The 16,420-nt window shown below is 40.4% G+C and overlaps 1 protein-coding gene across 6 annotated transcripts in view; it reads right to left on the reverse strand.

Annotated features, from left to right (window-relative positions):
- The window catches only part of MED12L (mediator complex subunit 12L), a 361,451-nt gene that overhangs the window by 32,587 nt on the left and 312,444 nt on the right, over positions 1–16,420 (reverse strand). For 4 of the 6 annotated variants that reach the window (XM_049867831.1, XM_049867829.1, XM_049867832.1 and 1 more), the window contains 3 exons: positions 13,191–13,553; positions 11,433–11,589; positions 7,834–8,045 (listed from right to left, as the gene is read on the reverse strand). In XM_049867831.1, coding sequence (XP_049723788.1) covers positions 7,834–8,045; positions 11,433–11,589; positions 13,191–13,553 — 732 coding nt within the window. Of the gene's footprint in view, positions 1–1,302; positions 1,354–7,833; positions 8,046–11,432; positions 11,590–13,190; positions 13,554–16,420 lie in introns of all 6 variants that reach the window. The other 2 variants (XM_049867828.1, XM_049867833.1) reach the window with 2 other exon arrangements.

The raw sequence follows: 16,420 nt of genomic DNA on the forward strand, positions 1-16,420 counted from the left end.
CCAGGGTTTCCGGCCAAGTGTATACATTCAGTAAATTCCTAATAATGTGGAGCACACTAAATAAAAGGTCTATATACATTTCCATTAATTGGAATGACACAGAAATCATAGAACCTTCTTTTGACAATAAATACTTGACAAACAAAATATTCTGTTTATAACTATTTTTTAAAAGTAAAAAACCCATGACTAATGCAAATAAATTTTCTATCTGAATTACATTACCATCTGAACAATAAATGCCCTATAGCCAACATGAACGGTCCCCAAACTCTTTTAACTTTGATGAAGTTCAATTCAAGTTTTTAAGTAAATAAAAACCTCACCTGCTCGCTGTATACCATAAAATGCCAAGAAAAATTAATATAAAAATTGAGTCTTGTCAGAAGTTTTAAACTTTTCTTTGTTGAAATAGTTGATGGAGAAATTGCCCATAAGACAAGTATTTAATAACCAACGTAAACACTTTCAAAAGTTGAATATGCAATTACGACTACTTTCAACAACATACAGAACAACGTTACCCATGAAATGGGCGGTGAAACAAGTTGACTTACGTTCACATCTGAGATGTGTGCTCTTTTTTATTCTAATGCTCCTTGGGTTTATGTTGTGGGTTGGCTACCTGATACAGAAACCTATAAGTAATTCAGTGCAAAACATGCATTCTTAGCTAGCCCAGGCAAAGCAGAAGAGGTGAAGTCTTACAACATGCATGTGCAAGACCTATGCTCAAAAAAAAAATATCTTCCCCATACCAGAAAGAAAACAGGGATGATGCATTCTTTTGAGAATCTGGGAATAGCCAGTGAGTGGGATGTGATGAGAAGGGTATGTTTCATAGCCACGGTTTCATTATCTTGCGTTGGGCCTATGACTGAGCATGCCATGTGTCCGTCTACTGATGATGTCAGTTACCACAGGAAGAAGCAAGAGCTCAGGAATAGACGCATTCAAAATCAGTACAGAGATGAAGGTGTAAGAGCTGGTCTATGCTCCCGAGCCCAGGCCTGGAACATCCGTTGGTTTCCATACCATACACATATGATGAAAAACATGAGGCGATCAAAGGGGGGGAAACATTCAGAAACAAATTCCATTAAACAGGACACGGTCAATGCGTTCATGATTCCGCGTCCCAGTCTCAAACGGAAACCAAGTGAGTCACAGTGAAATGAAGGATTATTACCAGCTATAGAAGAATAACCCGCTTCTCAATTTGATGTTCAAAGGATAATGCTATAAAAGTTTACTTAAAAAAAAAAAAGAAAGAAAGAAAAGGAATGAGAGCAGGGGTGTTACCATTATGTTGTCAAAGTCTTCCAGAAGGGAGACAGCAGAGTGACAGAAGTCCTACAGAAAGGCAACAGTAAGAAAACAGCAGACAATACAGGTAAGACTTTTTAGCCTGGTGGTGTGGGTAGCCAAAATACACATGAAATATTTCATTTTAAAATAATGCTTCAGGGAGTCGAGTCTCAAAAACCCAGGCCCTCTGGAGGTTTTACTAACTCATATGGCCAGACGACCTCACTACAAACTAGGACACTGATAGGTAATATGGTAATATTCACGTAATACAATACCACAACCTGGAGGTGAAATGATGACATCAAAGAAGTAGGGGAGACACTGAGACAGACATATCCTTCTGTAGCTCAGGGAGGGCAGTCCCAGTGTGGGCAGCAGGGAGCCAGAGTCCTACTCAGCCTACAGCAAGTGGGAACTCAGGACGTTACACAGACATTAAGTGGACAGGTCAACTTGTCATATATTGTTGGAGGGTATAATTAAGTAGCTCCATCCCACGTAATCATCTCATAGCGACCCTACAGGACAGAGTAGAACTGCCCATGTAAAAACAGAGCATCAGGCTAGGCACACATTCAATCAAACGAAAGAGACAACAAATACCTGGAGCACCAACCACTGTTTACGTACCAACAGGGAACCTCTTTTAGAAAACGGCAACCGAATGTTTAGGAAAAAGTGGTATTTTTCAGGTAAATGGGTCCCTGGTTTAATCATTTTTATAAACAGACTTAAATGAACACATTGTTTATGATGTTGGAAGTTGCCTGCTCACGGAGTTTTGGGGACAGAGATGAGGCAACCTTAATAGAAGAAGTATTTTACTATATTAAGGACTTGCAACGACAGGAGGAATTTCTCAAGCAAATACTATCTATTTTTACCATTTTAGGGGGAGCGACATAATTCACTGAATCTGTACACTGATCTTCAGATCCAATCACCACCCTTGTATCAGTGGTCCATTTCCTTACCCGCCCCCCCACAATCTTCTGCTCTCTCTCGTAAAAACCAAGCTGTGTCCACTCTTTTCTGCCTCATTACTGTGGCCTAATCGTAATTGCAACAAATGATCTCAGCACCTTTCTCATCACTCAAATAAACAGAACATACGAGAGATTAAAGATAAACAAAGCACCCACTTTCCAGGTCATGCTTTCTACCCCAGGAACAAAATGACAGGGTTACAGACTTATTTACTAGTTCAGTGTTCTCCCCTCCCAAAGCCGCCTTTGTCATTGGAGATTAAAAAAAAAAGTTTACACTTAAAAAATATGTACACAATTTACAATGTGTAAATGCTTGAAAAAAATAATAGTAAAAACTCAAGATTTGTTTCCATAAGGCAATTCTGCCTATCTTTAACAAATAAGAATAAAAATGATTTTGAAATGTGCTCAGATTGTATGACCAGGAAATTTATAGTAGGGAAAACGTCAAGTGTTAGTAAAGTTACAAAAGGATGCCTAAACTCACAGGTTATCAGGTAAATGCAAATTAAAATGTCACATTCTAATACCATTTCACCCTCTCTGACTGGGAAAAATAAGGTCTGAGGATATAGAGCGTTGTTGAGGATGTGCAGAAAGGAAAATGCCCATTTACTGCTGGTGGAAATCACCACCACTCTGGAAATGAAGTCAGCATTCTCGCTTCAGGTACGTAACCTGGATGCTCTCCACGTGTGCAGAAGACAGGCACCAGAATGTTTACTGCTGTATTGCTGACAATAAAACTTAAATGACCATCAACGGAAGAATGGATACATAATATGATAATATCAATCATGGAAAAGCATCCGACAGGAAAAATGAATGAAGCTACATAACTACATACATGCACCACGATGGATACATAATATGATAAATCAATCATGGAACGGCATCCAACAGGAAAAATGAATGAAGCTACATTAACTACATACATGCACCACGATGGATACAATCCAAAATTCGAAACAATAACAACAACAAAAAGTGGGTCGCAAAAGTATACATAAAGTGCGATACTATCTAAATAAAGATTTAAATCATGATACTATACAATGTTGACATCAATCGATACAAAAACAAAAGTAAAATGATAAAGACATTCATAAGAATAAAAAACACTAAATTCATGATAATGATTACATCTTTATCAGGAAGAGAGGGAAATGAAAGGATATGACGGGGGTCTCGTCCACATCTGTGATGGTTTGTTTTTAGAGAATGATCTAACGCAAACATGGAAGAGCATTATTATTTAATAATGCCACGAGCCAGTAAGTACATTAGTGTCTGTTATTATTATTGTCTAATCTTGTCTGTGTGTTTGCAACATACCACTAAAGAGTGAGTGGGAAGGAGGATAAAGAGGAAGGAAGAAGATATTCCAAGGTGACACCATATCGCTAGGGTAGAAGGCCTCAGGAGTCAATCATCAAACGTGGATTGGCTGCTCAACTTAAATGGGCCTCATCAAACCCCAAAAGGCGTGTTTCCATGAAGTCACATAAGCACTTTTGCTGACAACTCTGGGACGCTCTAGCCCAGTCTTCGTCCCTCGTTAAGTTATACCTAGTTTCTTCATTTGGAACACAGTGATGCAACCAGCTACACAGTTAATAACCTAAGCTCCTTACAAGTTACTATTAGAATTGGGCACATCATTGCAGTCCTTTGTCAGAAACCTTCCTTTTTACTGCCATGAAAATCTTAGTTTGTGGATAATTGCCTTTTTTTTTTTTGGTTCCAAATTTTTCTGTCTCAATCAACTTAAGCTAGACATGTATCGTCTCTTTGGACTCCAATAAAAACAAACTGGCTGGTACTGATTATTACAAAGAATGACAAACTAATTTTGTACATTGGGAGGGAGAAAAATCAGGATAAAACTGTTTTATAAATAAGGCATAAAATAAAGCACTTTTCCTGAGTTAAAACTTAAGATTCCCACCCAAAGCTCCTTCCCTAGATGGTTGATGTGGTGGAGTGGGTAAAAGGAGGTTCCTGATGTCACAAGAATACTGAGTATAAGAAAGAGGTCACTGGAAAACAACTGAAGCAGCAGTGTTCAGCAGTGTATTATTATAACCAATATTCTGTATTTTATGATTGTTCTGATAGAATATGTAGAAAATAAAACATAGGGATACTTTTGACACTGAAATTGAAATTTGTCCTTCTAACGTTTGTATCACAGGATTTAGACAGTAAAAGACATGCTGTTCTAGGGATCAAAACGACTCTTTGGAAAACTAAATGTTTACTCCTTTTTATTACTCTGTTCTACTTGATGGCCACTGAACAAATGAGAATTCAACCAGTCTTATTAAGTACACTTAATATAATTATATAACTGAAGCATTTGACCTACTTTTGTTCATCACCTTTAATCCTTAACATATTTAAGAAAATAATTTTTTTTTTTATGGGACAGAGATTTCCTTTGAAATAAGAAAACCATAAAAATAGTACCAATAAAACAGCAGCAATTAAACAGCAGCCAACACTTATTGAGCACTTACTATGAGCCGGCCGCTGTTCTAAGGCTCTTGCGTGTATTAAATCATTAATTTCACAACAACCCTATAAAGGATTAGCTCCATTTTACAGATGGGCTCTGAGGCAAAGACAGGCAAGACTACTGCTACACTGAGCCTAAATAAGGGACTTGTGGGTAAGGAATAGTGATCAACCATTTTTTATTTTCCTGGATGAAGACCGTAACTAAGAAGAATAAACAAGTTTTCTTGCCAAAACATCTTTATATACAACCATATGCACTGCACCAAGGCTGTACAAAAACATGCTCAATTGTAACAATCATTACATCAAATAATTTGATTCAAAATATTTAACATTAATCAATGCTATTTGGCATCTGTTTTCTAGGCACCAAAACGATGTCTTAACATATTCCTGGGCAATCACAGGATGTTTCACAACAGGAAGTCCCATGACCCACTGAGCCTGATATTGGTCTCTGCAGTGGAACAGGAGGCTTATTTTCGAAAGGTATTCTAGTTTGCATGATGCATCATCTAAGGCTAGATGGTTTCTACATAGGTCAACTTCTCTCCGTCAGATGTGAAGAGGCCATGGAGGACCTGTAAGATCTGAGACATCTCTGAAATCCAGGAATTTATGTTTTCCCTGTTCCACCTACATTTTTAAAACAACCAGGGCAGTGGTCACTGCAGCGGTGAATCTCCAGAAGCACTCATAGCTATGAGATGAGTTTGTGGATAAAAGCGAGATTGCTATGGTTCCAGATGCCAGGGGAAAGGAAACTCTAGGCTTCCAGAAAGAACTGCTCAAGTCATGCATTCACTTGTTTGATAAACATTTCATATATTTCTACTGCGCAGACTCCATAGATGAAGGGATGATACAAAGCATCCTAAGGCCCAACGCCTGACCTTATGAGAAAAGGGGGAAACTAGTGTTTACTAGACAACTAGCCTAGTGAATACTGTGCAGTCATTGCTATGAAGTTGGGCTTTACTTTTTGAAGAAGGCATTTCTGACCTTAAAAAACAAACAAAAAAATCCAACATGTGACAGAACTGGCACGAAAGAATCTGTTTAAGGAAAAGAACGAACGGTCAGGTCGTTCTTCCCCTTAGTGCACTCGGCACATCTACAGGTGGTGTAATTGGATGGAGTCAGGTACTTGGAGTGGTGTACAGGTGTGGGAGACATGGGGACCTCAGGCCTTTCAGGTTATAATCCCGCTTTCTCCAAAAATGCCTTCACTTCTCTGATTACAAGTAGATTATCCTATTAAATTCCTTTCTGTAAAGTTTCCTTTAGGGGAAACTGGCACGGCTCGTATCAGAAAGTGAACCGTTTGGGGACAGGCATGTTTACCTATAAATGCCTACCTGCCCTTTCCCCAATTCTAGGAACTATTTGCAGTAACTAAAAACTGAATTTAGCAGTAACTACTTTTTTTTACACCTGAAAAGGGTTATTAATAAGACAAATTACACCTTGTGATAAAAAAGTAGACATGAAAAAATAAATTCTAGAAAGGCAAATTTTACTTCGGCTTAATTACTTTAAAAGGTAGCTGACTCATTCTCTTGGGATAATTTCTCAACTCTGTAAATTTTTTTTTATTATCTCAATAAGGAGGTGAACTCTATTTTGGCTCACTCCGATAAAGGCGAAAATCCCACTAAGGTTTTAAATGGCTCCAAACGTAACTACTTAAGCAAAATCAATGATTTTTGAAAAAACATTCTATTCAAATTCTCATTACTTATGTGTAAGCAGCAGCTCAGGCCTATCTTATGGGACACCGAGGGAGCCAGGACAATTGCCAGGCGTCAGAGAGACACAGACCAGCATGTGGTGACTGTCATTTGTATTCTCATGTAGTCCAACTGGTTTCCTCCCTCCTGTCCTTCTTATAATTCACTTAAAAGAAAACACAATTTTCAAGAACTAGCGACTAACCTTCCCACCCTCCAAAACTCACTCTGTGGCCTGAATGCAAAAATCCTGTAAGCTCTACAACAGAGATACGCCTAGGAAGTCATCCAAAATACAAAGGGTATTTTAAAAAGCATTAGAATTTCTTGTCCTCTGCAAAGCTCTGGGATTTTCCTTAGAGCAGGACATACTTGTAGACTGGCTATGCCCATTCAAGATCGTAAAGGTACTTACACCTCATAGGGTAGTTGTGGGGTTTAAGCACGCTGGAAGTGCTTAGAACTGCTCTGGCATACAGTAAGTGCTCTGTGTCAGTTATTATTACCATTATCATCAAATGAGTGCATTCCCATTTTTGAAAAATACAAAAAGGCATAAATAAACTAGAAAAGGCAGGCACAAATCTCACCTCCCTGTTTTTTATTTTAATGTTGTTGGATAGATTCATGAGTTTCATGGGTCTGTATTAGCTTTTGTGGGACTTTCAGAGTTGTTGTTAAACTTAATCACTGCCCCCCAAAAGGTTAAGCATAATTGGGTTATCCCACCAATTGGGTTATAGAGTATAAAAATAGAAACAACATAAGTCACGAATTAAATTGAATGTATCAACAGACTGTTATTTGTAATTTATTCATTATGGGCTCTAGGCCTTATTAAGAATACACTAACAATAAAGTCTGGGCAGGACACCGTAAGAGAAAACCTAAGAAACATCAGGGACTTCGGTGACACCGCCTCAAAGCAAGAGATGTAAAAACAATATATGAAAGTAGGGCTCAGAAGAGCAGAGAATATGGCCGTAACTACATACAGAATGCACGCTCAGAGGGGGTTACCTTGAGGGTGACAGGCCTACTTGCAATTGATTAAAAAGTCATTATCTCTTCTTTTTGCTTTAAGGCAGCTTTAATAAATCTAAGACCTTCAGCGTTCTCATTTGGTCAATGGTAACAGTGAAATACAGAGAGGAAAGGGAAAGGGTGTTTATAAACCTGTACCAGAGAGACGCACCCGCCCTCCCACGTGCCCCGAACTCATCCCCGGCGGCGAGAGGAGGCAACAAAACACACGAGGACTGCGTTGCTGGAGCCGGACAAACCTGCTGGAAGGGTCGCGTCTGGGCTTGCCTGAGAAGCCGTTGCTGCTGCTGCTGCTGCAGGAGCTTCATCTGGATCAGCTGCTGCTGCGACGTGATGGCGTGGAGGGAGGGCGGCTGCAGCATGGCGCCCGAGCGCCGCTGCAGCATGTTGGACAGCGCCTGTTTGGTGTTGGTGGGGACAAAGGCGCCCGCAGGGTCCAGTCTGGAGCCACCTACGAGAGCAGCCAGAGAGAAGGGCCTTCTAAGTATGTTAATACCACCGGTCTCCCTTATTTTATCAGGACGCTGAAACCTCACCTTTTAAGCCTTACTTGATGACAGAAATGCAAAATTAAGCACTTGCCCTGCCCCCTGCAAATATTAAAGCTCTGGGAAGAGCTGCGTAACTTCAAAGGACGGGAGGGTGATGGGGGAGGGACTTACAGAATTGTAGTATTACTTCATGGAGGCACCATTTCAATCGATAAACTGCAACACAAAATTACTGGCCAAATTCTGGAGTTCTATGGAGTTTAAAATTATGCAAAGCTCTCAGAAACATTACTGCTAGGATAAAAGGTATTGCCTTCACAGTATATTTTTCCAAGTGCCCTAAGTCAGACATAGAGACTGTTTTGTAATTTTAAGCAAAGTTGAAGCTCCCAGTTATGTAAGCTTTTTTTAGCATGGCAAAATGAAAGTGCCTGTTTGTCATAAAGAGGCATGAAAATACTACTTTTAAGATGTAACTGCTTTGAAACCTCAAATACCAGGAATCTAAAGACAAAACGCTTCTTTTTTTTGAAAGCAAAAATCAAATGAAACATTGATTACACTGATGTTTAAGAAACAAACAAAAATTTTAACTGCATATATGAATTTCCAAGTACCTCTAAGAGTTGGAAAAAATTTTTTCAACATTTGCTGGCTCTTAAGCAGATGCCAATACTTTGTTCACCCCAAATATTCTGTATTCTTTAATGTACCTAAATGATAAAACCTCTTTACTCACAAAATACATTTTATATATTTCTAAAGAAAGTTGTAATGATGGAAACATTTTGAAGCGGTTCACTTGAAAAACCCACATTATTTCAAAGGCTTCAAGACCACAAGCAGCAATATGGTTTATGAAGTCATTCAGCTGAATCTGAAGAATACTCGGGAAAAAAACAGAAAAATCTAATTTGGACAACGTATGGCGAGGTAACATTTGTTGAAGTAAGAACTGGAACTGTAACTATGCCTCAAAACTTAAGAGACTCATTTTACAGAAAAGAGAAATAATTTTCAAGGATCAGACTGTGGTCTACACTCTTAAAGCTTCCTCTCACTTTTACTGTCACCTCAGACCTCTGAGCTAACTAAAGAAATAAAATATTATAAATACATCTGGGGCTGTATTTATACCTAATTGTTTTCCTCTCCTTTTCCCACCAAATGGTATTCTGCATTTGTTGTTTATGACTCCAGTGTATTTCCTTGTAACTGTATCACATTGATGTTTATATACACGAGAGACAGAGAGAGAAAATTGGTAAATACGTGTGTGGTGGGGAGAGGGACGCTGGTTCACATTTTAACTCTATATAATCTGAATCGCACTGTATGTATTTGCTGGCAACTCCAGAGATCTTATTGCTTATGAAAATCTATGAATTCACTCATATAACATCTTCATAATTTCCTTGAAAGAAAATTTTTTTTATATATCCTACTTAAAACCTACCTAATACCTAAAAGTTCCCCAACTTCCTCAACTTATAAATATCTTTCATAGTATTCTAAGGGGAAGTGGCATGTTGTTTTACAAAGCAGTTAGCCTTCAATTTACAGACAGTCCTTTGTTTCACTCGACCATCTATCTACAAAGTTGAAAACCATTATACAATTTCCACAGACCTTCAAATGAAAAGTAGTAAGTCCAAAGAGAGAACAACCGTGTATTGTTTTCCACGTTTGTCGTTAAGTCTAGTTTGACATTTTTAGTCTCCATGCATTCATTCATTCAACAACGTATCTTTTAAGGGTCTACAAGTCAGACTCTGCGCCACGTTCTGGGGATACTACAGTATATGTAACAGAGAAAAAAGATTCTGTCCTCATGGAGCTTACATTCTGGGATAAACCAAAAAAACCAAATCCAGTGCCATCGAGTCAATTCTGACTCAGACGGACCAAAAAACAGTAAGTAAAACGTGTAATCTGAAAGCAAGTGCTGAGTGCTATGAAGAAACAGGAAGAAGGGGAGAGGATGGAGGCAACAGAGAGGGAACACGGTGGTCAGCGGAGACTTTGCTGAGAGAATGGTATTTGACCAGAAACTCCACACAGCTCAGGCAGTGAGCCATGTACGTGTTTGAAGCACACTGTAGGCACGGGGACCAGCATGTGCAAATGCCCTGGGGCGGAAATATGCCCTTATCATCTACTGAAAACGTACATTGTGTCAGACCGTCTTCTAAGTGCTATCTTTTCCTTCATTTACTTTAAGAGATACACACTCGCGCATGCACAGACACACACGTGCATGTATGTGTAATACAGGCTTATTTCATCCTTCTTTTTAGGAGGGCTTTTTGTCCGTTTTGTTCACTGCAATATTCCAGCACCCCAAACAGGCATATTGTGAAGCTTAATAGTTTGCTAAAGAAGTGAATACATGAATAAGCCACCCAATGAGTGTAGATATTAGTATGTCCATTTAACAGATGACCAAACTGAGGCGCAGAGAAATTCTGACTTGGCCAAGATTATGCAACAAGAGAGTGGTAGAGTCGCATTAGAACCTAGATACTCTAATTCCAGACTCTTAACCACCAATTTACAGGACAAGATATGGATTCTCTTTTGCTGTAATCCACTAATCAAACATTTCATCACTATATCTCCAGGCCTCCAAATGTCATACTAAAGTTACAATAAAAATCACAGCATGACACACGACACAATAAGAAAAAAAAAAAAATTATTTGTTAGGATGGGACATCCTAACACAATGTAGATCGAAATTTTAAAATAATCTTTTTTGTTAAAACAGGCAAACTTCCATGTAAAAAGAAAATTAAATTCATTTCAATTAAGAGATGTTTTATTTAGAAACATCTTCCCTTGAGAAATAAAATCTACTTTGGCTTAAATCAAAGCAATACTAAAAATCACAAACATTTACTTTGGACATGAGAGTTTCTATCATTGGTGTCTAAATCTGCTTGCTGAACCAAATCTCTCAGATGCTTCATGATATAAATAATTTAAAACTCATAACAAGAAAATAGCGAAAGGCACTGTACAATACTGTTAAATATTTTAAAGCACTAATAAGAATTATAGCTGATTTAAAGGCACATAATGCAACAACGTAAAACCTTGATCAACTTCATGGTTCCTAGCTTAGAATTCTGATCAGTGGCTAACTGCCCTCCAACAATGAAAATTCAAAATTAGTATATAAACTCATAACAGAGACCTCATTTTAGAGGGAGGACAAAAAAAAGACTTTGAGCAGAGGGAATTACAGAAATATCATATCGTTAAGTTCTTGAAATCCCGAAGTATTTTGGAGGTTTGCGGTTCGAAGCAGCAGGGCTATCTGGCAACAGGGCTATCTCTACACGTACCTGGAGTTAGAGACTGGTTCTGAAGGAAGAAGCTGGGCTGCTGGGGCTGGCCCATGAGGTTGTAACCCCACAAGGTGGACTGCGGATGATGCATCATTTGGGAGGAAATGGGTGAGTAATTTGGAGGCACTCGGTACATGTTGCTTTGTGGATACTCCTTCAATTCAAAGTGAAAAAAAAAAAAAAAGTTACTTAATTTCACATAAACAATGCAAATCCTTCCTATTTATAAAGGGGAAGATGTACGTCAAGAGGGCCAATTCCTTCTCCCCAAAACCCTCGTCTGAATTAAAGCTTTAGCGCGACTTAAAACGTACTTGGGTTGGGTTGGGAGTAGAGGGATGGAAAAAGAGCTCCTTGAGCTGTTACTAACATGCTAAAAGTACACTTAGAATACCAGGAGTGAACAACACGCACAGCTGACTGAGCATTTTCAGTTGCTATGTGTCTTTATCATTTGGTTGTAGGAGGCCTTTCTGATTACCTTGGGTCTGGATAAGAATTATGCCAGAAAGACCCCAGGATACTTCACAGCTAAGTCCTGGCTTAGAAGGTACATTACTTCCAATTAGACACCACTCCCAAGTCAGACACCCATGCCCCCTCCTCCTCATAGCAGCTAAAAAGTCTCTGAGAATCACACCCGGATGTTTCAATTCTCCCGCCATCCTGTCTTCTCTAACCTGGCCCTAGAAGTTGTTGTTGGGTGCAGCTCAGTGGATTTTCAACTCCTAATGACCCCATGTGACAGAGTAGAACTGCTCCATAGGGTTTTCTTGGCTATAATCTTTGTGAAAGCAGATCACCAAATCTTTCTCCCATAGAGCCGCTGGGTGGGTTCAAACCACCAACCTTCTGGTCAGCAGCTGAGCACTTAACTGTTTGTTCCCTGCAATTTTACCAAAGAATAGATCTCAATGGAGAAAGGCAGCTTCAGGAGTAGTAACAGAGGAGGAAGGGACACTGGGAAATGAGATGGTCTTCGGGCCTTTTGCATCTGAAAAGATCGGAAACCCATCCACGTGGAGTGATTCAGATGCCAGATTGTGGGAGCGCCAATCTGGGTCTTAGACAAGTACTGTAGAAAGACTAAAGGAGAGGTCACTGAAATTCAAGTGGCGTCCGAGAGTGATGGTAGTCATTTATAGATAGTTGGAATCAACTCTGCGGGCACAGGTTTTTGGTACTGCAGAAACCAACTCTGCAAAAAAAAAAAAACAAACCCAAACCCACTACTGTCGAGTCAATTCCAACTCATAGCGACCCTACAGGACAGAGTAGAACTGCCCCAAAGGGTTTCCAAGGAGCACCTGGTGGATTCGAACTGCTGACCTGTTGGTTAGCAGCCATGGGTTTTAACCACTACACCACCAGAGTTTCCACTCTGCAAAAGGCATGCCTATTTTTACCTAATAATAAAAATATGCCAGGGAGTGGGACTTTCTAGCTCTAAAAAATTTCAGTTTCAAACCTGAAAAATCATGAGCCGTTTAGCTTATTTAACTAAACATTATGCAAAACAGAAACCCCAAATTAAACAGAATTATTAAAAGTGGAGGAAGGAAAATAAAAAGAGCTATAGTCCTGTGACAAATCCCAGTTGGTGTGCCACTCAGTTGATAATAACAGACCCATTAGGACTGATTAGAACAAGGCTTATAGAGCTCTTAGCTATGTTTCTGGGGCATCTAATTTGGGCGTGAGGAAATCTCAAGCTAGACGCTCACGAGACAAAATTCTCCACACTTCTGTACTTACATCAACTCTTGAGCTTGATTTCGTCTTGCGCTTCCTTCCTTTTGTTTTCTTCTCTTCATCCGTTGCAGTTTTTCCCTGATCCGACAGCTCGGCTGATTTCCTGTCTGGTTCCTGAGAGACAGGAGACGTGGGTTCTTCCTCCTCCTCCTCAGGAGGCAGGGGCAGTGGCTCGAGGTAGTAACTTCGGGGCTTGGGCATGGGGTGTGTGTGATACAGAAGTAGGTGGTGCTGCTCCTCATACTTGATCACCTTGCGGTCCACTCGGACAGTCCCAAACCAGGCCCAGGAGAGAGGAGCTGGGTTCTTCTGACCCTCAAACAAATCCCAGGGGGACACCTTCTGCTTTGCAGACACCTGGAGACCCTGTGGCAAAATAATGCTCTATGACAACACATTCAAGTCTTCTCCCAATTCATAAGCCAAGCTTGCTTAGGATGTGGAATCCCAGAAGATTTTGGCTGCTGTGGGCCTTGGCATACAACAGAGAGGGTACCTAATGAGGTTAACTAATTAGCAGAGCCAGGCCTCTGGAGAGCAGTGAGTGGCTACCATTAAGAGCTTTAAGTTCAATTCTGTGGTTCTCTTTACTCCACACCATGCTGTGTTCAGGCTGTAACACCAGTTTACCAGCTGCTGTTAAGTCGATTCCAACTCACGACCACCTCATGTGTTTCAGAGTACAACTGTGCTCCATAGGATTTGCAATGGCTGTGATCTTTCTGAAGCAGATTGACAGGCTTTTCTTCTGAGGCACCTCTGGGTGAATTCAAACTACCAACCTTTTGGTTAGGAGTTGAGTGCTAAACCATTTGTGCCATCCAAATATACTGATAGTCCAGTATACTGCACTATAAAATGGCATTTTTCATTTAGTTATTTTAGTGTGTGTGTTGGGTAGAACCCTGGTGGTGTAGTGGTTAAGTGCTATGGCTGCTAACCAAGAGGTCAGCAGTTCGAATCCACCAGGCACTCCTTGGAAACTCTATGGGGCAGTTGTACTCTGTCCTACAGGGTCGCTATGAGTCGAAATCGACTCGATGACAGTGGGTTTGGGGTGTGTGTGTGTGTGTCCCTGGTGGTGCAGTGGTAAAGATCCTGGTTGCTAAGCAAAAGGTCAACAGTCTGAATCTACCAGCCACTCCTAGGAAACGCAATGGGGCAGCCCTACTCTGTCCTATAGGGTGGCTATGAGTCAGAATCAAACTGACAGCAATGGCTGTGGTTAAGACCTCAGGTGCCAACCAAAAACGTTGGCAGTTCAAATCCACCAACTGCTCCTTGGCAACCCTATGGGGCAGTTCTTCTCTGTCCTATCCTGTCATTATGAGTCAGAACTAACTCGATGGCACCCATCAACAATATTATGTATGAACATCAAATTGTTCTTAAAAACACTGCAAAGTTGCTATTACGGTACTAAATTATAATCAATTACGAATCTCTGGAATCTATTTATTATGTTTAAGACAAAAGAAAAGCGTAAGAGTCAAAGTATAGTCGGCCTCTAACTGGACTCATTAATTTCAATGTAAACCTGCACAGACTTGATTCAATACAGGGACCTTTTATGTACTTAATAAGCCAGTCTCTGCATGGTTAAGTAATATTATTACAGAATTAACTGATGCAACAGGTACACATAAAATCGTTCAGATCCAGCTAGTGCAGAACTAAAGTCTAGAAGAGGTTACTCTGTTTCTGAATATAAAAGTTTCTTGTTTTTAGTATTAATTGGCATGTCTCTTGGTACTTTCCTTAGCATACTGATTGGACACTATTTTTTCCCCAAAAATACTAGTTAAGCATTTCATAAGATGTATGCATTCCTGTTTCTGTACACACACTCTGCCATGGGTGCCTGCATCCAAACCAAGGCTCAAAGACCAAAACCAAAACCGAACCCACTGCCGTGGCGTTGACTCCGACTTATAGCGACCCTATAGGACAGAGTAGAACTGCCCCATAGAGTTCCCAAAGAGTGCCTGGAGGATTCGAACAGCTGACCTCTTGGTTAGCGGCCATAGCATTTAACCACTACGTCATCAGTAAATTTGCTGTTCCTAAAATCTGTCCTGAGAGTAGCCCTCTCTGCTGGGTCCAAGACCATATACCCACGTGGCTTCAGGGTATCTCCGTGCTAGAAGGCCTGTTGGCACTGCAAACTCAACTTGTCCATGACTTTAGCTTTTTCTCTCTCTCTCCACAACCCTCCAGGTACTCAGGCTACTCTGAACTGCTACAGCACCACCTTTCGCCTAGAAGGAGCCCTGGTGGTGCAGTGGTTAAAGTGCTCAGCTGCCAGCCGAAAGGTCAGCGGTTCAAACCCACCAGCAGCTCTGCGAGAGAAAGACGTGACAGTCTGCTTCTGTAAAGATTTACAGCCCTGGAAACCCTATGGGGCAGTTCTACTCTGTCCTATGGGGTCGCTATGAGTTGGAATAGACTATGGCAACGGGGGGCATTTCCCCTGTGAACGGCGTTCTCTTGCGTCTTTGCATACTCATTTGTTTTGCCTGTACCACACTTTTCCCCACCTCCCAGCTACTCTTGTCCATCAAAAGGACTCATGTGCCACTTCTTCTGGAGACCCTGCTGTGACCACCTCCTCCTCACCTGTGTGTGTATATGTGTATGTACATGTATGGAGCTCTGGCGGTGCAGTCCTCACACATCAGTTTCACCACACTGTAACTGCCTCCTGCTTCTCCTGGAGGGGAGGGCTCTGCTGTCGCCAGTGTGGTCGCACAAAGTCTGTGATTACTCAGCGTTCATTGAAAGAGTGACTGCCTGCTCCTCTCACGTGCCACAGAAGCTTAGTTAATATTTTAACAAAACAAGAGTTCGTTGCATATTATCTGATCGGTTAGAACATGAAATACCATCTCACTGAAGGGACTTCTTCACTCAGAATAGCCTGTGACATGAAGACCTTTATCAATAAAAATTTTTCTTATCTAAACAGATTCTGCCTCTAATTCTATAGTAAAATCAAAACTGGTCTTCGCTTTTTTTTTCTTTTTAAACTTTTTTTTAAGTTAGCGTTCTCGGTGGGCTTCAGAAATGTACATAAATTCCGGTAAAATTTTTAAATGAGGAGCTACACAGATGTGGCTGATTTATATGATAATGTTACTGCATTTAAAAAGAAGCGAAAGCTTTAGAAATATCGAGAAACGACAAAATTGAGATGTTTCATGTCCCCTTCAGGAAGACAAAAAGTATTAGATGTT

The sequence above is a fragment of the Elephas maximus genome, chromosome 23 (assembly GCF_024166365.1).
Source record: "Elephas maximus indicus isolate mEleMax1 chromosome 23, mEleMax1 primary haplotype, whole genome shotgun sequence".
In the NCBI taxonomy this organism is placed as follows: domain Eukaryota; kingdom Metazoa; phylum Chordata; class Mammalia; order Proboscidea; family Elephantidae; genus Elephas; species Elephas maximus.